This window comes from Nomia melanderi, chromosome 10 (assembly GCF_051020985.1).
Source record: "Nomia melanderi isolate GNS246 chromosome 10, iyNomMela1, whole genome shotgun sequence".
NCBI lineage: Eukaryota > Metazoa > Arthropoda > Insecta > Hymenoptera > Halictidae > Nomia > Nomia melanderi.
Genome location: NC_135008.1, coordinates 10,120,271 through 10,141,363, shown reverse-complemented (window position 1 = coordinate 10,141,363; position 21,093 = coordinate 10,120,271). Strand labels below are relative to the sequence as shown.

General features: G+C 29.9%; 2 protein-coding genes across 2 annotated transcripts; both read left to right on the top strand.

Moving 5' to 3' along the window:
- Nucleotides 1-89: 89 nt before the first annotated feature.
- LOC116429726 (uncharacterized) lies at nt 90-20,929 on the top strand. The gene is made up of 27 exons (XM_076371543.1): nt 90-284; nt 999-1,074; nt 1,498-1,700; nt 1,811-1,878; nt 1,986-2,063; nt 3,807-4,273; nt 5,068-5,224; nt 5,921-6,082; nt 6,333-6,827; nt 6,926-7,061; nt 7,143-7,368; nt 7,443-7,997; nt 15,570-15,997; nt 16,145-16,474; nt 16,675-16,989; nt 17,060-17,398; nt 17,521-17,808; nt 17,890-18,093; nt 18,159-18,264; nt 18,863-19,089; nt 19,166-19,242; nt 19,307-19,441; nt 19,510-19,632; nt 19,710-19,858; nt 19,936-20,071; nt 20,145-20,211; nt 20,283-20,929. The coding sequence occupies exons 2-27, from the start codon at nt 1,049-1,051 to the stop codon at nt 20,384-20,386; spliced, it is 5,601 nt and encodes a 1,866-aa protein (XP_076227658.1). The 5' UTR covers nt 90-284; nt 999-1,048; the 3' UTR covers nt 20,387-20,929.
- Nucleotides 9,910-13,333, top strand: RpL10Ab (ribosomal protein L10Ab). The gene is made up of 5 exons (XM_031983159.2): nt 9,910-10,062; nt 11,602-11,757; nt 12,420-12,568; nt 12,842-13,014; nt 13,116-13,333. Exons 1-5 carry the CDS (start codon nt 9,917-9,919, stop codon nt 13,284-13,286), a joined length of 795 nt encoding a protein of 264 aa, XP_031839019.1. The 5' UTR covers nt 9,910-9,916; the 3' UTR covers nt 13,287-13,333.
- Nucleotides 20,930-21,093: the final 164 nt, after the last annotated feature.

Sequence of the window (21,093 nt, the reverse complement as noted above, 5' to 3'; positions counted from 1 at the left end):
TTATTTATTTGTTGTTTCCTGATTGTATGAAATAAATGAGTCGTTGTATTGTTAAAACGTGAATGTGAAAGATGGCAGCAACGACTTCCGGTTCTATTCCTTCATTCCTCACGATCGAAGAACTCGGAAGAAGAGTGACGCCACAGCCCAAAGGAAAGACGACATTTTATCAGAATCGCGCGTCCACGGCATGTGTAAGAAGTTTTGTATAAAATTCATTATTTTTACCATACACGTTTTTCGGAATATCATCTCGTAAAAGAAAATTTATACGTTTTGACCAGGTAAGCCTTGTACGATTAACGAAAGTACGATTTTCTAGTTAAATGGTTATTCCGAAATTTTTGCGAAGTGGAGCCATTCATTTTACGAAATAGCGGATAAAGCTATTGATTTTTGCAATATAAATATAAACAATTTTGTTCAGTACTCAAAATATCTTAACATGACAACACATTCAACATTTTTTACCGTAAATTCGAACATTAATGAGCACGAGTGTTCGCCGGAATGGTACGCGTAGAGTCGTATAATTGTAAGCATTAAAAAAGAAAAATTAATGCATTCTATTTTTCTGCAGTAAAAAATACTCGTTTTATAACATGACAGTAACATTAATTTAAATCTTTTATGTAGATATCCTAATATAAAAAGACACATGTATTATTATTCTCATATTTTACATTGTAAATAATCATTAAAGTGATTAGTATTTCTGCAAAGCTAGTGCTAATTATAGGGTTCAGAATATAAGTTATATAGAAGAAATACTCTTGGCAAAAATTTTGCGTACTTAACCAATTATATCACATGATTATTGAACAAATAATAGTGCTATGCTTTAAAGAACATTTTCTAAATATTTAATCATTGAAATGGCATTTTGAATTACAAAAAAGTAAATAACGAAATTGTTCAGTAGATCATGTTTGATAAGTTTTGATAAACTTATGTAAATGATTTTTTACAATATGTAAGCATTCCTGTTTTGTCTATAGACTTTTCACAACCATATCTGACATCTATAAGTCATCTGTAAGTCGTAATTATGAGTTACAGCTACATTAAATCCAGGTTGGTAATAGTGCAAAGCAGTTACAATTTATTATAATTCCAAATTTTTATGTTTGAATTTGTAAGCTGTACATTTATTTCATTTGTGTGTGATAAGTGAGAACTATGTAATGATTATTCGATAGAAATTTTTCATTGAGAAAATTTAACGATACGAGTAAGATTAATTTTCCCATATCATATGCATAAAAAGTTTTATCATATTATTTCTGATAAAATTATTTATGTTTTTAAAAATATACTTGTTTTTCTATGATTCCAATGTTAATATTTGAATTTTATATACATATATTCATATGTATATATTTATTTATATATTCTATTGAATAAAAGAGAGGAATAGTGAATGTTAGCAATGAAAATGGGTAGAAATAAATATTTATAAAACAACAGATGTAAAAACCTTTATTCTTTCGTTTTCAGTTCTAGTATGAGTTCCCGTGGACGTGGATTTAGTTCACGGGGAGGTAGTTCTTATAGAGGACGAGGTGGTGGTAGTGGGAATGAATGGAACAGTGGTTCAACAGGAGGAAATATGTCTAGTAGAGGAGGTTATTCTTCTTCCAGAGGAGGAAGATTTAAATATTCAACAACTAGTTATGACTCTCGTTCAAAATATAATTCTGGTTAGTTCGAACATATGATATTGTAGTTACATATAATAACAAGTTTGCATAAAATGCAAATTTCTTACGAATAAATGTATTTCAGTATACTCATATTTATTTTTATATAGGTGGATCCGAAAGATATTCGAGTAGAGGTGGAAGAGGTGAACATTCGAACAGTTACAAAAGACCTAGGGTATGTATATGAATAAATTATTATTGTTAAATAGTTTGTTCAGAACGATAAGTGTATCTTAGGTAGATAAAGTTTGTAATATGTGTTACACATAACACCCTTTATAGGATTCTTATTCTGGAAGAGACGAACACAGATCATCCAGTGATTCGACCCGTAAAAGGATGAGAAGTGATTCCTACCAGGTATGTATACTATAAAACATGCAGAAACAGTATTGATATCAGATTCATTTTAAATAAATATTAGTCTACATTGTTCGAATCTCCTGCAGTGCTGTGGTCAAGAACTATTTTTCATCTTGAAAGTCCTGTTTCGCAGAGAATTTTTCAATTTTTACAATCACTTAGTATGAAAAACGATGGTCCTGAAAGACTTTCATTGAGGAGGCTTAAGCACATAGTTTGGAATTATTATATTCCATATGAAAAGCATTTTCAGGACACTCGTCTAAATATTTAAAAAAAAAATTTTTTTTTAAAAGTAGTAGGCAAGGCATTCATAAGTCGTCATACTTTCCTTTCAAGCGACGAGCCAACGGCTACTTGAACACCCATTCTTTTTGCGTTGGGACACTACTGGTGGAACACTGCGAAAACATCACATAATTAAAAGATGAAATACACCTAGATGGTACTTATATTGTTGCCTGCACACAGTTGCGTTAAATATTGAGAACAACCTGCAAAATATCAGAACGAACAGATGGATAGATAAATATATATAATATATATATATAAAATATAAAAAAGTATGAATTTTAAAATACTGACATTGCATCTGTATTGTTCTTTATATAAAGCAATATGTGCAATTGAACCAGTTTCCTGCACAATGCAGATCAGTCATTGAAATGTTGACAGCATCGCTGCATTGCCACACCGCACAAATTTCTAACAAATCGCTGCGTCATGCAGTTTTCTAAATTACATCAGTTCAGAATATTCATTGAGAGAATGAAATAAATTGTCAATAATGTCAAAGTAATCATAGACCTTTCCAATGTAATGGAACATGCATCCTGCGTTACATTCAGTTAACAATGACTGAGAGACATCAAACTTTTTTACATACATAACTCTGCCTTGTACGCACAGGTAGACTTTGAAACTAACTACATGCTGGAAAGCTTTGCACTGCAGTGGAGATACACAAAGTATTTTTCTATTGTGTACCTTATCCTTAAAGAAAATACTGTACAAGGATATATTATTAGAACTACAATTTTATTAGTTTTATTTGGTTTTATGGTCCATACGTGAGATATATATATATATGTATATATAGAACATTATATGAATAAACACTTTACAAATAAGAGTATGTAAAAACGCATCTATCCTTATATCATTCAAATTGGAAAGGTCTATCTATCAGCAATTAATCCAGAATCATGCAGAATTCAATTTATTCAATACCTTCGAGGACGTGAAAACGCTGGTCATAGCTACTATTCAGAGATCATGTCAGCCAACGAATATGGCAAGGATAATGCTATTAATGTTTTTTGAAAAGTAAAGATCCTTTTTACATAAATAAAATAGAAAGTAAAAGCGGTATTTATATTTGAAGTATGAGAGTTAAAGCATAACTTAGGTGCTTTTCAATAGTAGGGAAAATTCAAAAGAGTATGTATTTTGGTGATCCAACGGGAATGGGTGTAGTGACCGTAACGGTGCAAGGTTGGACGATTTTGTACTAGACGATTGGCACTGTAATGAGAGGTAAATAAGGGAGTGCGAAAGAATGGATAAAATGGAATTAGAGAAAAAAAAAGTAATAAAGTATATGGAGGATGTGTGATAGGAGGGAACAATAGGGAGAAATGTATCTAGAGTAAAAAAAATAAATAAAAAAAAAGAAAGAGAGAAGGGCAGGAAAAGAGAAAGATGCATTTGGAAGGAGCACAATTGAATTTGATTTGGCAGGGTGGAGGTAGCGGTAGCGGCTCACAGAGGTATTCTTCGTCGTATGGTGGTTCGTCTGCATCAGCACCTTATGACGATAATAAGGGATCGTCATCCTCGGCCGTGTACGAGGACAAGAGACAGAGTGAGCGAGCCTCGTCATACCACCGCTCAGAGGACCGTCATTCAGCATCACGGAGCTATGCACCTCCACCACCCCCTCGGATTAGCGAAATGGCACCTCCGACACAGAGATATAACTCGAGCCGAGGGCGAATATCGCATCAAAGCTCAAACTACAGAGGTCGCATTTCAACTCGCGGCAGCGGCAGAGGGGGTGGATTCCATCGCATGAGCTCTCGATCGGACGTCGTCATGGCTCGCAAGCGTGCTCTGCACTCGCTCGACTATCGACGCAAGCTGCTAGGATCGCGATCGCGAGACTACATCCAGCGTGTGCGCATGACCACTACCAAAATGCGCAGGAGGTAATTAATTAATAAATCATTTACCAACTGCAATACCGTCCTAGTAGCCTGCTTGCTTATTTGTCAGTAAACGAACTGACCATAATCCGACTATATGACATGAGTGTCGAAAGACGATGATAGACATAACAAAAAAAAAATGGTAACAGAAAAAATATATATATATATACATACATAAAAATAATAATTATAAAAATAATAATTATAATAATTATAATAATTATAATAATAAAACATGACACAAATGATCGCACGAAAATACCAAATATTCTACCGTCGAGAGGCAAACTTTTCGCAGGGTTCTAATAAAAAAAAAAAGGGAATTGATGTTCTGATACGCATAGATACCAATGTGTGCGTGTATCGATTGAAACACAATCTAATTAATTTTGATATGAGAACTACTATAATACTTGTACTTTACGAGATCATTACATTTGTCATTCTTACACATAGCGGTGAATAAAAAAATGAGTGTATAAGAACGTTGTTTCTTAGATGTATTTTAAGATACGCGAAAATGCGAAAGACATATATATATGTATAAATAAGAGCACAATATAAATGCGATGCAAAAAGGCTGAATAGTTAAAGACCTTTATTGCAATACGAAATGCATTCATTCATATCTAAATGGGGGATAAAAAGAAACAAAAGTAAATAATATATCGCGATATTTACCGTATATCGACTAAGACAAAACAGTTTTGGTTGATGATATAATGAAAGACAAAGGAACCAGAACAAAATGAAGGGAAATAATGTAAGTCAAAACAAAATTGCTGTGTCATTAGTAGCGGTACTACTAGGCTATCCGGAAGTAAAAAGGAGTCAGGATCAGGAACCAGCATGAAGGACAAGGATAGAGAGATGACCAAAGCTATTAACGCTGAATTTTCTGATGACGACGAAGAGGACGATAATAAAAGTAATTGGGACGACGACGAAAAGGTAACTCCATAAGAGTGCTACAAATACAGTGATATGCCCGCTTAAATTTCACTAAAATCCGAACAGTTACATTTCCAAGACTCATCCTCACTCTTTTTCCACCAATCACTTCAACGAAGATATCTCAGTAGGCAAGGATAGAGAATACAATGAAAAGAAAGGAAACAGGTACACATCAGTAGGATATCGCGAATGTGAAAAGTAAACATCCAATGAAGAAAATTTCATTTTTCGTAATTTTAGTCCTATTTTTATAATTATAGCACCAATGAATAGTTGAAATTCTTCCGATTAAAACGAGCCCAAACAAGACGCAAATCAGACTAATTTTATTGGTTTAATATAAATAACAGAATTAAATAGATGAATGCTTCAAATCGATAAAACTAGTCCAATTTACGTCGTGTTTGGACTCATTTTAACCAGGAGAATTTTAACAATCCATTGGTGTTACATGTATGAAGGTAAGGTGAAAATGACTGAAAATTGAAATTTTCTCTCTTGTATGTTTATTTTTCGTTGAGTCGTGCTCGCGTCAACAAACTGAACTTGTCCGCGAGAATTTCACAGCTACCTTCGGAGTTTTGTGTAATTTAAACGGGCATCACTACTGTATATACTTTCCTCTATTATGTGTAACTTGAAGTGTGCTATTAACAACGATATTCACTATAATGTTTATCAATATTAATTCAGCCACATGAACGTGATGATGAAGAAGAAGAAGAGGAGGAAGAGAAAAAGAAAAAAGATGATAAACGAAAGAAAGAGAAACAAGAACGGGAGAGACAGAATACTGAAGACGAAGAAGAAAAAGACGATGAAGTGAAAGAAGATGAAGATGATCATAAGCATGAGGTATGTCAGTCTCTGTATGGAATACAAGGCGTTATTATTTATTAAACATAATTTTCCTAATATACCTAGTTGCTACTATTATATTTCAGTTAATTGAACGATATCCAAACAGTGGATGTAACAGAAAGAATCAATGAAAGATAATCGTACCTTGAATTTCATAACGTCTCGATTAAAATAATCTATATTTAAAAGATAATTATAATTCTCCGTACATTGTAAATTCTTTTTCCAATATCTGTGTCGTTAGGATGATGAAGATGATGGTGACGATGAGGAAAGAGACGATAACGATAAAACTGATCACGGTCGAACTACTGGTTCTGATGAGTTGCCCAGCAGAAGAGATGGAAGAAAATTCATTAAATTAACTTGTCCACATTGCGCTCACCGTAGTGTAACATTTAAAGAATACTCGTTGCATTTATACTCGGGTCGTCACAGTGCTGCTATGAGACGAATCGCATCACGCCACAAGGCAACTCTGACGCGTATGCGAGTTTTACAACGACAAGAACAACGGCGTGTCGAAGCTCGTGATGCAGCACGTGGTACTTTACCATCTCGTACCATGTTTTGTCCCATTTGTAAACTGAATTATAGGTCGTTGAAAGCGGTACATCAATTGTCGGAATCTCATCGTCAAATGAAACGATTCCTCACACCATTTTGTAGGGTTTGTCGCATTCAGTTGCGATCGCCAATGCTCTTTGAAACTCATATGTGTTCTTTGGATCACATTAAGGTACTACCATTATGTATTTTATTTCTTTATTGTATTATTTTGTTATAAACTCAAATCATCTCAATCCATCAACAAACTCTGTATTTATTATCTTTTAGAGGAAAAGTGCATTGAAAGAAAGAATGAATGCTGGGAACGGTGAAGCAGAAGCAGATTCTAGTGGGCCCGAAGAAGATGACAAGGAAGTAAATCTTGATAATTTCATGACGTTAGATTCAGTAGGTGATGTTGACGGTACGTTTTCAACTGTTGTTAAATTGCTTTTCCATTTGAAACTGAATATGTATTCGACATACTACAAAATAACATTTTCAGCAGAAGATGAAGAGTCCTCGGAGAAGAAAAAAGAAAAACCAGAAAGCGAGGGTACAAACGAAACGGAAAAGAAGCCTAAGAGTAAGCAGATGATTAAAGTTGGAGCTGAATACATAAAACGTGTCGAAGTTCAATTTTGTGAATTATGTAAAATATATCTGCCACGTAGTGAAAACAGCGAAAGAGCGATAGCACTCCATTGTTCAACTAGAAGTCATCTTAAACGGTATAAATTCATAAATTAATTTTCGTATATCGTTTAAGTTCATGCAATTATTTGATATCAACTATTTTATATAGGTATGTGCGCGATAATGATGATAAAGCATTACGAAGACAAGCGGAAAGAATACATCTACAATCATCGTCATCTGCTAATACAACTTCTACACCAAATACTGTAAATACTACGGAAAACATAAAATCACCAAATAGCTCTGAACCACCGTCTGCAAATAACACATTAGTAGTAACTACCCCTGATGGTACTAACGTCACAGAATCTGGTAAACCAATTGAGCAGAAAGGAAACGCTTCTGAACCTGAAAAAAATATTAAGGACAACAAGAATGGACAGGCTGAAGAAGAAGATGATGATGATTATCCAGGCGACAGTGCCGATAAATTGTGGGATGATGTCGATAAAGATCTAGGCGACATTTTGAGAGAAACAGAAGTAGGAGGTAAATCCAGTGACGATGAAGATTCTCGTTATGATCGTTTCCGTAATTCAGATAAGAAACAACAACATTCTGGGAAAGATAAAGAAAGAGACAGCGAGAAAAATGAAATAGATGAAAAGGAAAATATAAAGAAGCAGGAAGTGAAAGCAAAAATTGAAAAAATAGATATGTAAAGTCCAAGAATTATTAGTACGTTTCAATCATATCCGGATACCAGTTTATTAAATGGCTATATTTCTGTGGTCATTATTTAATATTGTAGTTATTTTTATCAAGATTACATAATTACTTTGAACAATATGAACAAAAGGAATTATGTACAGTAATTTGTTGAATTTCTACATATTTTCTGTGGACAAAAATCAATTAAAGGTTACGAATAATCTTAATTTTAATTATTTCAACCAATTTCTTACATGAATTTGTTAGAAGTAAAGACTTTACGGAGTTCTCAAGTTTTAAGTTTTGTACACACGAACTATTGGACATGTTTGAAATGTACGATCAATATTGTAAACTTCACAATGTTCAATTCCTTTGTAATTCAAGAAGTCACTATTTAAGCACCTTTAGTGACACTAATGTTAACAATAATTGTAAAGGAAGTTATTCATATAAGTATCTTTAAGTATAATTGTGTAAAAGTAGCGATTATTTGTGCATCAAAACCTATTTGGTGAAAATCTTTGGAGAAGAATAAATGTCGATTTTTAATTCTTAATGTAAATGGACGTATAATAAATTCGCTAAACTTCTCACGTATAAATAATTATAATAAATACTATTATATAAATTTTGTTGTACAATCTTATCTGCATATTTTTTATTTTATATCATACATGTTTTTATGGGTAATGCTGCGGTTGAATCGCTTTATTTTCAATCTTCGTGAAATTAACAAATATGTAGAAGGCACAATTTAAACAATTTTTTCATATGACGAAAGTTTTGAAACCTTATAGTTTACGAGATAATCACGAAAAACTTTCGCTACTAGACATTGAATTCTGTATCTGTGAGGTTGAACAAACGTAAACGTATGTTCGTCGCTTCGATGTTCGACCTTTCATTTTATAGTACATACAACTCCTCGCATACACAGGGGCAGTTCCTATAGTAGCGGTAAGTCAAGAGTATCTTCTGTCCAGAAACGATACCTTTTCGCGTCCCGGCGAATTGAAGGGGCAAATGCGTCAAGAGAACACAGTTCTCCAAGTATCGAAGGAAATATCAATTTCATTAATTTCGATCTTACTACATCAAATGTAATGCTAGTGAATTATTGAGATAATTATGATTAAAATAAGTCCAAACACGATATAAATCGGATTAGCTTTACCGACTTAGTGTAATTAACAAAATTGAAGGATCATTTCCTTAAAAATTCCCCAGTTATTCTTAAAAGTCGTATTTAATCTATTAACATAATTTTAAAAAAATATTTTAAAATTCACTCCTTTATTTCGGGTTGGTGGTGCCACATAGTACGAGACTGTTCAAACTTCTAACCAAATGGTCTACGTTAGATGGCGTTAGTATTCAACTACTAGATTACGTAATTGATATAAAATTCATTAATATTTCGATTCTTACGAATTACTCATTAACATTTGCAATTGGAGATTGTAATTGAGGATTTTGTTTGTCGTTAATTATTTATCAATTATTACCTAAATCGATGTCCTAAGGTAATTTTAAATAGAGGTAGGGGGAGAACGCTGTTTTCGAGTTACTAACATGAGGGGAGTAAGTTAAACAGCTCCGGGATACAACATTGTATTAAAAAAATTAGATGGCAAAATTCAATTTTTAATGAATAGATGTAGTTATAATATATACCCTACTAATCACAAAACAAAACAAACTCAAAGTCTTTTTTTCTAAACCATACATGGTAAGGCAAATAATATGTATTTAATAATTACTAGAGATATTCATATATGAATTATTTTATGACATGTTAAAACGTGTAATGAAAAATATGTAAAAAAAGTATATTTGTTAGAAATTATATATATATATATATATATAAGTTGTACCACTTATTTTCATGCAACGAACTATCTAGTTAATTATAATTCAAGGTCTCAAATGAGCAATACGTTTTCCTTTCTATGTCTTACAACTTTTCGCTACTACCTGCTTGAAAACGAGGTTGCAGTTCTTTCCGGTTTTAGTTGGGCTGGAGGTCGGTTTATTCTTGTTAGTTCTCGTGCTCTACGTGCAGCAAAAATGTCGTAAGTATTAAATCTTTCTGTATCTTAGCAATCTGAAGCTGTAATGCATTCTTATTATTTATAAAATTTATTTTAATTCGTCTTGTAAACATATTTATTAATATTTACACGAAATAAGTGTAATTTTAAATAATGTAGTAATGTTAATTTTAAGCATTTAATGTTTTCGCATCATAAAGTACTTCGTGACTATACACTTTTATTCAGTTGTTATTAAATTCTAATATTTCAAATTAATGTAAAGAATTGTCTATTTATTTAAAAAAAATAACTGCTTTATATTGGTTTTCTAAAAGAAATTGAAACTGAAAAATTATTTTAAGATGTAAGCTAAAAGGGTTTTCATTCAATATGCTTCCTTTATAATGTTTTTATAGTGGTTCTAATTATAGCTTTTGATAGACAGATAATATAATTTATATTTGTTAGATAATTTTTAAGAAAATTAATACTATAATTTATACCAAATTTAATGTTTGAAATATTTAAATGTAAGATACATGCTTGTTCAGTTTTACAATTTTTTCTTTTAACTACTGTTTTTTGAAAACATGCACGCATTATTAAGACATATGTGAACAATAAACCATACTTAGATTTTCCTTAAAAAATTTCGTTTAATATCATATTCTTAGATGCATAAGAAAAAGGAAACATTTGTTCTTAAAATGCTATGTTGTAATTTTTAAACTCATGTTCAAGAATAATACATAAAAAATATCTTTTAAAGCGATTAATAAATATATTTCATTATTTTAGTTCATACAAAAAATATGTTTATATTTCAATATTGTAATATTGTAATGTTTTTATGTATTCTTTAATAATTGTCTGTTGCATTAAAACTATTGAGTCCCTGATAACTTGGATATTTATAAAATTAATATTTTAACACGTTAAGCGCCACGAAAATTTTAAGCATTTTCCCATAGAGTTTGTCTTTTGTAGCAAAGAAAAGTAGGAATACTTATGAATTGTTTGGCGTTACAACGTTTGCGTTGCACTGTTATCAACTTAGTTGCCTTATTAAACATTTTTATTTCACATCGGTTGTCTTGAATGTTACGATTGTTTTTTAGTCATTCAGAAGCGTCAGTCACCAGTGGCTGACATGGCGCTTAACGTGTTATCTTGCATAAAAAATTGTACTATGCTGTATTATAGCATATTCCTATGCATATCAAATTGTTATATCAAAGCTTTGATACTTTTACTTTTACAGCTTTTCAATCATTAAAATTTATTTGTTTCTGTAATTGATTCAATGAATTAATGATAAAATATATATTATCTTTTCCATTAACATGTTCCATGTCCAACCGATTTTTAGTTACATTTCGTTCAGGCCACGTGGAGCATATAAGTACGCTTCACGACGCCATTAATGCGGTATATATAAAACTTCCACCGAGTCTGAACGGAAATTTCAGTGTGGTGCATATACGCTCCACGTGGCATTGAACGTGTTAAATATTAATTTAAATAGAATATTTAAAATAATTAATATTTTATTTAACCATAGTTCTTTTAATTTTTTAGGTCTAAAGTTTCACGTGATACGCTCTATGAATGCGTGAATAGTGTAATTCAAAATTCACAAGAGAAAAAGAGGAAATTTTTGGAAACTGTGGAACTCCAAATTGGTTTGAAGAATTATGATCCACAGAAGGACAAACGTTTCTCAGGCACCGTCAAGTATGTTTCCACCTGACATTGAGGATTCTTTTCGGCTTATGATGAATATTAGTACTTTTTCTTCTTCTTTTTTTTTTAACTAATACCCGAAAAGACTGCCTGGTATATAGTCAGGAAGCTGGGTTTTACCTGGCGGACCTTTACCCAAGGTCTTAAATAAATTGGGGAGGTTATTTACCGTTATTTTTATTACAGGATCATAACTTATGATCCTGCTGGTAAGTTAATATATAGTGCGATGAATATTTCATTGATTCAAGTATTTAAGCCAATGTTCAATGATGGTAACTTATCCTGCATGTATTATCTGAATCAATAATGTAGATAATTTAAATGTAACTGAGAACATTGATTTTAATAATTTCATTTGCAATGTTCATAAATCTAAAGGAATAATTATTACATTTTAAAGTATATTTATCGATATAAATATTAATAATATCTATTATTACAATCAAATATTCAAATTTTGCTGCATCAAGTTTCTTGAAATATGAACAAATCTTAAATTTGTTTTAGTTTCTAAAAACAGTTATTAATACAGTGCAATATTTTGAGCGTGGAAATTCATATGCAAGTCAGTTTATACTAAATATAAAAACACGGTTATATGAGAAATGTAAATTTAATAAATTTATTACATAATTCATTTTTTGTTAAAGATTGAAGAACATTCCAAGACCAAAGATGCAAGTTTGTGTTTTGGGTGATCAGCAACATTGTGATGAAGCTAAGGCTAACAATATTCCATATATGGATGCGGAAGCATTGAAAAAATTGAACAAAAATAAGAAGCTAGTTAAAAAACTAGGTAAAATTAATAATTGATAATTTTAAAGACTGAATATGTTAATACCTAATTTATGTTTCTTTGTCTTCCTAAAAGCACCATTGCTAGTTCATAATTTTGTAGTTTTGGTTGTCGAAAGGAAGAAGATTAAATTCTTCACTTGGTGAGGGCGTTGCGTTTTATTGCCTCGCACCTCAATCCGTGATGAGACATGAACATAAAATTAAAATTTGTTAATTTTTATGTTGATTTGTGAAAACTTCTGAAATTAATTGCAAACACTTTTTCTTTTAGCTAAGAGGTACGATGCCTTTTTAGCCAGTGAATCTTTAATCAAACAGATTCCTCGCATACTTGGTCCTGGTCTTAACAAGGCTGGTAAATTCCCTGGTCTTCTTTCTCATCAAGAATCAATGGTAGGAAAAATTGACGAAGTCAAAGCCACGATCAAGTTTCAAATGAAAAAGGTAATACTTTAATTATGAAAATGAATTCTATTAGTTTTTAATAAAAGTATATTAAAACTGTTCATTGTTACTATACTATACTTTAAAAAATTTACTTACAGGTATTATGTCTGTCGGTTGCTGTAGGACACGTGGAAATGACTCCAGACGAACTGGTGCAAAATATACATCTTTCAATTAATTTCTTGGTTTCATTATTAAAGAAACATTGGCAAAACGTTCGTTCTCTCCACATAAAGTCTTCCATGGGACCTCCTCAAAGACTGTACTAATTTTATTAGTATAATTATACAAATGAATAAAAGAGGAACAAGACAAATTATGTTGTATTTCTATTATGCGTAATATCCTGCAATGTGTTTATAAATTATTGTAATAAAACAATACGTTCAAGTATCGTGCACGTATTTCTATAGACTGATAATATTTATACTAATTGTAAAATCATATACATTATTAAATAGTAATAATAGGAATATTGTTTATAAACAAGATGTTCTTTTCGTGGCTATAACTATACCAGTATGTATGAAAGAAACATTTTATTACTAACATGTTTTACTGATATACAAAAATTTGACTTAATACAACCTTTCTATTTAGATATTGTTTATTAAGTTTTATCATAGTTCTAATTTATTAAAGTATATTAGGCTATGTATTAAATGAGTGCACTATGTATATAAATTAAAGTGAATAAATAAGAAGAAAATATTTATAAAGTATTTTTATAAGATATTGTGAGCTTTAAATCGCTGAACTGACCCACACTAATTTATCCATACATAAACTTTAGGGATTAATGCTATGATACAAATTCTATTTTCGACTACCTTCGAGGGGGCTGTTTAACACTTCCCTTTCAAAGAGCATATGGTGTCTAATTTCGCTTTATAAGCAGTTGCCGATGCGGTCGTAAGACTGAAGACATATCCTTTCCTTGTTCAGTTTTACAATCGGATGTGAAGCAATTTCTAATATTGCAAACTCAACAATTATAAAGTATCAGTAGGATATTCTGACAGACTGAATATTTGGATGACAACGTGTAATGTACATCTATAGAAACGCGTTGATAAAAGTGAACAAATTTTTGTCTAGTGCGTAAGTATAAAAAATTTTCCCTATACGTATAATAAATTCTTATTTATTTAAATACGTAATTTTAGAGAAGCAACGTGATCTTCCTTTGACAATTTTCTACAGTTAAAAATTGGAGACTTTTATTTACTAAAAAAATATCGGACATTTTTTATAAAAAACAAAGTATGTATTCATCTACACTTCATTAACTGTCGTACACTCTTACATATTTTAACATTTCTCAATATATACTCTTTGCCCTGTATATATACAGTTTTAATAATTTATTATATTCACACGACATGATTTCAATGTGATATGTTAAGACTGATCATTACACTTATAAAATACGTGTAGTTTGGTCAAATTAAGCGATAACAACTATCTATTTGTGTAATACAAGTGTGCTCGTTAACTTTCTCAAATTGTCTATCGTAATCAATTCCTACCCGAAACCTTGAGAACATGATTCAACAGAGAATGAGAAAATAAAATGAAAAGAAACACCGGGGAGGGAAACATTGTTGAAACTGTTGAAGTAAACAATCCTGGTCGTGTTTGATTAACAAAGTAGCGCAAAGTGCACTCCCGAAGGTACCTAAAATGAACTCGAGATTTTTATCAGCGATAACAGCTGAAGGGAGATAAATCAAAAACCGTCAGTAAGTGGTCAGACGATTATTATCAAAGAAACAGTGAACGTATCAAGTTTTCAAATATTCCTTTTGTAACGACGTAGATCGTGAAAAGTTATTTTGTGTGTGTCGGTGAATAAAAATGCGATTAGCAAAGTTGTTTCTCTTCAGTGGAATTAAATGATACGGAAGAATAGAGTTTGCAACAATGATCTACAATAAAATATTCTTAATAGGATTATGATTGACATGGTAATGACATATTGATCAAGCTTACGAAATCGTTCAAAGAAACTCGCTTCTTTTTCGTATCATGTTTATGATCTTTTGAATAGTGCGGTCGATGTGAAATAACGGAACGTTATTTTTTTTATCAGTGTCGGTAGTTTCCTGGTTCACAATTTTTCCAGATTTATTTACACACATATAGCGTCTTACAAAATTCAGTTTTATAACAAAATTATAATAGCTTTTTGTCATTCAATTTTTTAAACAATTTGGTAGAAGCGATAAATTACTTTTCACAGCGACCGTAATTTTTCATTGAACTTATTCGCGGTTCGAATATTTTTATTTTAAATTAATAGACCGGGATGTGTACAAGCTTTTAGCCGTTAATTTCTGCAAAAAGAATTTTATAACTATCGAAAGGAGTCCATTATTTTCTAGTGTATTATGCATTGTTGAAATAAGTGACTAGAGTTAAATGTAAGAATTTGTACCGGATTATAGCTAATATCATATTGGATAATCATCGTAAACATGAATTGCATTAACTTTTTCCATTAATTGAAATATATGCAACCCAAATATTAAAATTTTCATTTCGATTTTCAGTTCCTCAAAGAATATGATATTAAGGAAGCAATTACAATTTTTGATTTACGCGCTACGAAGTCTCTACGTATTAGCCGGGAACGATTCAATTAAGATAAATGGATATGAAACGACAGATGATGCTGTACAATTTTTGTCGTTAGATTATATAGAAAACACAACGAATATTGAAACTGACGATGTGTATTTACAATCATTTAAAAAAGTCGAAGATTTTTTTGATGAAACAACAGAGACTCATCGAAACGAGCTCCTACCAAATGATTACCCGAATAGCAACGGTGTTAATATATCAAGCCGCGATACGCTAATCATCGACTTCGTCGAAAAATTTAGACATGGGTTTAATGCAATAGACAAATTAAATGATAATGAGATTTTTTTACTGAATGATTCGGAAAATAAACAATCGATATGTAATGTGGCAGGTACTTTTGAACAAATCTTTCTTATTTCACAATTAAAGTATTTTTAGTTATTAAAGTAAAATAGAAATATAAATAAAATATTATAATCTTGCAATTACTACATAAAAGGGTCTTAAATAATATTTATTTTACTTACACTTCCAACAGCACTATTATTATATGTCAATGAGTTTTCTGTTACTAAAAATGAAATATTCTTTCTATGGAAAATAGAAAAAGGCAATAGTAATTGTGTTTTAATTCACATAAAGACTATATGTAACTATGTAATAACTAATGGTTATGGCTATGATATTATTATAAATGGAACTGTATCAACACCTATAAACACACCTGTTGAAGATACTTCTTTTACTGTAAATTCAACAGTAAAAGGACTCAGTCCATACACAACATACTCTTGTTCAGCACATGTTGCTAGTAAAACAGGAATAAGTGAATTTAGTAGGTCAATAAACATAACAACATTAGAAGATAGTAAGTATTTATACAATATACTAAAAATATATTATAATTATTTTTAATTGCTACCTAAATATAATATGCATTATAATATAATGTGAAATCGTATTTTGTAAGTATCAATGAATTATTTTAGTAAAAGTAATGAATCGAATGGTGTAGAATGAATATATTAGGAAAAATATTATTTCTACATATACTATTTACTTTTTTAGTACCATCTATACCTGAACTTAATGTTATAAACATAACACATTCACAGTTCATAATTACATGGAAATCACCAACATATTTAGCAGGAAGTCTACATGATTTTGAAATTACTCTTGAATGGGAAGAACGTTTTTCAATACCAGATTGGTGTCAAAAACTATTTAAAAACATGACAAAATCTTTTAATGGATCTATGTTTTCATTTGAGTATACAGAAGCAGTAGCATATACAAATTATAAAGTAAAGATTAGAGCCAAAACAGGTGCAGGTTGGGGAAATTACAGTGAATATTTAATATTTCAAACACCACCTAAAGGTAAATTTTGTATTATATTGTATAATGCTTGTCTAAGAAATACTCGATTTTATGTCATTGATATATTTAGTTCCAGATATGGTAACAAATTTGTCAATGTTTCTCACAAATAATAAAAATAATACAAATGCCATGAGTACTATTTTAACATGGGGCTTCCCATGTTTGTTGAATGGGAAAATAGAATATTTTAATGTGTTTGTACATGGAACTAGAATTAATTATCCACCTCACTCTTTTTCAATTAAAAAATGTATTTCATATAATATTATAAAAAATTATATATTTGTTATGAACTTAGTGGAGTTACGAGCAGAGTATAATTATACTGTAGAAGTATCTGCTAAAGTTGAAGATGTTCAGGAATTAGGAGTGCCAGCAAAAAGTACTATTTTATTTCCACCTGGTAGTATGTACCTACATTTTACTTTCATAAAACAATATAAATTAATGATTTTAATAAAAATCTGCCATACATATCTTGTATCTCATTAAAGATGCATATAAAATTATAATTTCATACTTTTACAGTTCCATTTCAACCAGATGAAGAATACATAAAATCTATAACAATAGATCCATCTAAGGCACGAAGAACTACAACATCAGTCACTCTTTTACTTCCACTATTTCCTGATACAAATGGTGATATTATTTCCTATGCTATTATAGTATCAAAAGCTGAACACAGTGTTGCATCGAATACCAGATTTAACTTAACAAATCATACATGGCCAAACATATCTTCTTGGGAAGAAGCCATGCTACAAGATTTTACAATACCATATCAAGCCACTAGATTATATTGGAATCCTTATCGTAGGTGATACATTTTTTAGTATAAGTAAACAATTTTATTAAAACATATATAACTGGTTATGTATTTATACATTTGTATAGCTAATTATGTTGCTGATTATGGTGATGTAAAGGCAGTAAAGTATACGCTTGGCGAAGATACAAATTGTGAAGAAATTTCATCTAACACTAATAAACGAGTTTATTGTAATGGACCTCTTAAACCAAATATGTGGTATCACGTTAGAATGAGAGCTTTTACTCGTTGTGGTTATGCTGACTCTACAATATTTTTAATTAAAACTAGTATGTATTTTATACTTTACTATTTTAAATTTTCATTGTTAATTAAATATTTTATTTGGTTTTAGATGCTGAAATAAACATTGGACTTGTTAGTGGGATTGTTTTTGGTATTCTATTTTTAGGAATATTAACAACAATCATGTTACTAGTGCGCAAATGTTCACCTCAAGTGTGAGTATAATATTTTATTTATATTAAAATATACTTTACTGTTATTTATATAATTGTTATAAATAAAATTTACAACAATATTCCTAATTACTATAAATTTTGAGAGTAATATGAATATATTACTATACATATTATGTTTATAAAAACTATATACATTGAAACGAATCATTAACTAACATTACTAAAAGGAATCACTTGTACATAAGTAAGAAATAATCAATATTTCTCTTATGACTCAGGAGAATACTATAGTTAGAAACAACAAGGTCACTAAATGCAGATGTCAACTATACATAGTAAAATACACATAACATTATATTCAGTAGCCATCAAACTTATTTTGTCACATAGTAAAACATTTTCTATTATTGTGCTCAATTTGTATGATTATTAAATACTATTGCTACAGATGTTTTATTAGAAAATTTATTATAGTAAAAAAAGAGCCATATAATTATGAACTGAAGTCTGTTCTTTTTTAACATGCTCTACAATTTCTTACACGCTAGCACTTTCAAAATAGAAATGTTAATATATAAGTATATAGTAACGTAATGAGACTATATCATAACTAAATTAATAATTTATCTTTTTGTAGGATACTTCAAAGATTTCTACATTCTGACATGTCCGGTTCACCAGTTCCTGTACCTTTTTCAAAGAAGAAATTTTTGGCTCATTGTCAACAACTTATCGATAATCCTGGGAAATTAAGTAACGAATTTCAATTACTTCAAACTCTTAGCGTGGACTTACAGATGCCAACAAATAATGCCTGCTTGCAAGCTAATAAAAAGAAAAACAGATATTCTGACATCTTGCCATGTATAAATTTGTAATTAAAAAGAGTAGACTATAACTGTGTAAAATGTATGTCTCTAAATTTATTTTATATTTCTAGATGATTTCTCAAGAGTCAAATTAGAAGTAATTGACAATGATCCTAATACTGATTATATCAATGCATCTTTTATACGAGTAAGTAAATTGAAACATTAAGGCCCTACATCCTGAACTTACATTTCATATATAATATTTGTAGGGTTATACTGGAGAAGATGAATATATAGCATGTCAAGGCCCAAAGGAAGAAACAACATTTGATTTTTGGAGAATGGTAGAACAGTATAACATTAACATTATAGTTATGTTAACTCAATTAATTGAAAAGGGCAAGGTAATATGTCAATTACAATATAGTTAAATCTGTATTAAATTATAAATAACATAAATATTCTTTTACAGGAGAAATGTTATCAGTATTTTCCAACGATCAGAGAAACTTTTAGATATGAAAATATGACCATAAAGTGTACAAGTGAATTGGATTATAGATACTATACTCAAAGAACATTAGTCTTACAAAAGGTACAAATTTTATACATCTTATAAAATATTAATTCGTAATTTAAATTGGTTTAATTGCAAATAATAATATATTACAGGAGAACAAAAAAAGATATATAACACATTTACATTTTAAAGATTGGCCAGATCATGATATTCCAGAAGATTTTGACCCTATGATTCATTTCTGTCAAGTCATACGTCGTAATTTTTTAGCTAATAAAGGATATATTGTCATCCATTGCAGGTAAAAACATAAAAAAACTTTCTATACGTTATACAAATTTTCCGAATTTTATGAATGTAAACTATTCTTTTTTATAGTGCAGGAATTGGTAGAACAGGTACCTTAATAGCAGTAGATATGCTTTTACAAAATTTACGTGACAATAGAAAGTTAGATGTATTTGGAACTGTATATAGATTGCGACATCATAGGATAAATATGGTACAAAAAGAAGTAAGAAATTCAGAATACTTTATGTTTATACTAATATTAATCATATACTTCTAAATTTATTGCAATTTTTCAGAGTCAGTATGCTTATATATATAATTGCATAAAACAAGTACTGAAGAATCCATATTGCTTAAAATCTTGTAAGTTATTCACATAAATTAAAATTTATTTCTATAGTTACTAATTTATAGTAATCATTTTTTTCTTATAGATAAGCCTCCACCTATGGATCCATTAAATGAAAACACTTCTAAGAAATCAAAAACAATATCAAATTCAAAATTAAATCTAGTCAATAATTTTGAGTACATGTAATAATTTATTGTAGAAAATCGTTATTTATATATTTATTCCTATTTGTACAATATTAGTATTCATATGTAGAAAGAAAAATCCTAAAAATAATAATATTTTATTTTATTATCACAGAATTTACACATTTATCAATAACATGAAAATAACATATTTTATGATTATGAACAAAGTAACTCATTTGTATCACAAATCAAATTTCTATTGGATCTTTTGTTCTATAGCATGGATGGAATTAATTTGCAATCGTGGATTATTTTGTTTGTTATGTGGATTATTTAATATTCAAATAGATTAATACCACAGGTTGGCATTTAAGTAGCATTCATATGTGATTTAAAAGTCCAATTAAGTAGTTACTCAATGTATATATTGCAACTGAATTGTTTTAAAAACTTCTTAAAATTTAATAATAAAATTAATATAAAATTACAGTCATCTCAAATTTACAAACTGTATTTAAAGTAATGATATTATTGTTTACATATGCATTGTTCAATTAATTTGTCACAATTTAAATTGAATAAAATATAGAATATTGTAATATTTAAATTAGTTTGTATCATAACCTAATGTCACCTAACATTCATATAAAAGGAGTTCTACTATAGTTTAAAATAAAATTTGTTTCAAAACATAAAATTAAAATATTCAAAGTGAATAGAATCATAAAAAAAGAAATTATTCTTTTATAGTTATATATATTTTAA

What these genes read in the sequence shown, in the direction of transcription:
- LOC116429726 (XM_076371543.1), top strand. Translation starts at nt 1,049, where the DNA reads ATGAGTTACAGCTACATTAAATCCAG. An exon ending in ATTGAAAAAATAGATATGTA is followed by an intron (nt 7,998 to 15,569) that starts AAGTCCAAGAAT and finishes TTCGATTTTCAG; the next exon opens with TTCCTCAAAGAATATGATAT. An exon ending in CATAACAACATTAGAAGATA is followed by an intron (nt 16,475 to 16,674) that starts GTAAGTATTTAT and finishes TTACTTTTTTAG; the next exon opens with TACCATCTATACCTGAACTT.
- RpL10Ab (XM_031983159.2), top strand. Translation starts at nt 9,917, where the DNA reads ATGAGCAATACGTTTTCCTTTCTATGTCTTACAACTTTTCGCTACTAC. An exon ending in CGTTTCTCAGGCACCGTCAA is followed by an intron (nt 11,758 to 12,419) that starts GTATGTTTCCAC and finishes TTTTTGTTAAAG; the next exon opens with ATTGAAGAACATTCCAAGAC. An exon ending in GAAGCTAGTTAAAAAACTAG is followed by an intron (nt 12,569 to 12,841) that starts GTAAAATTAATA and finishes TTTTTCTTTTAG; the next exon opens with CTAAGAGGTACGATGCCTTT.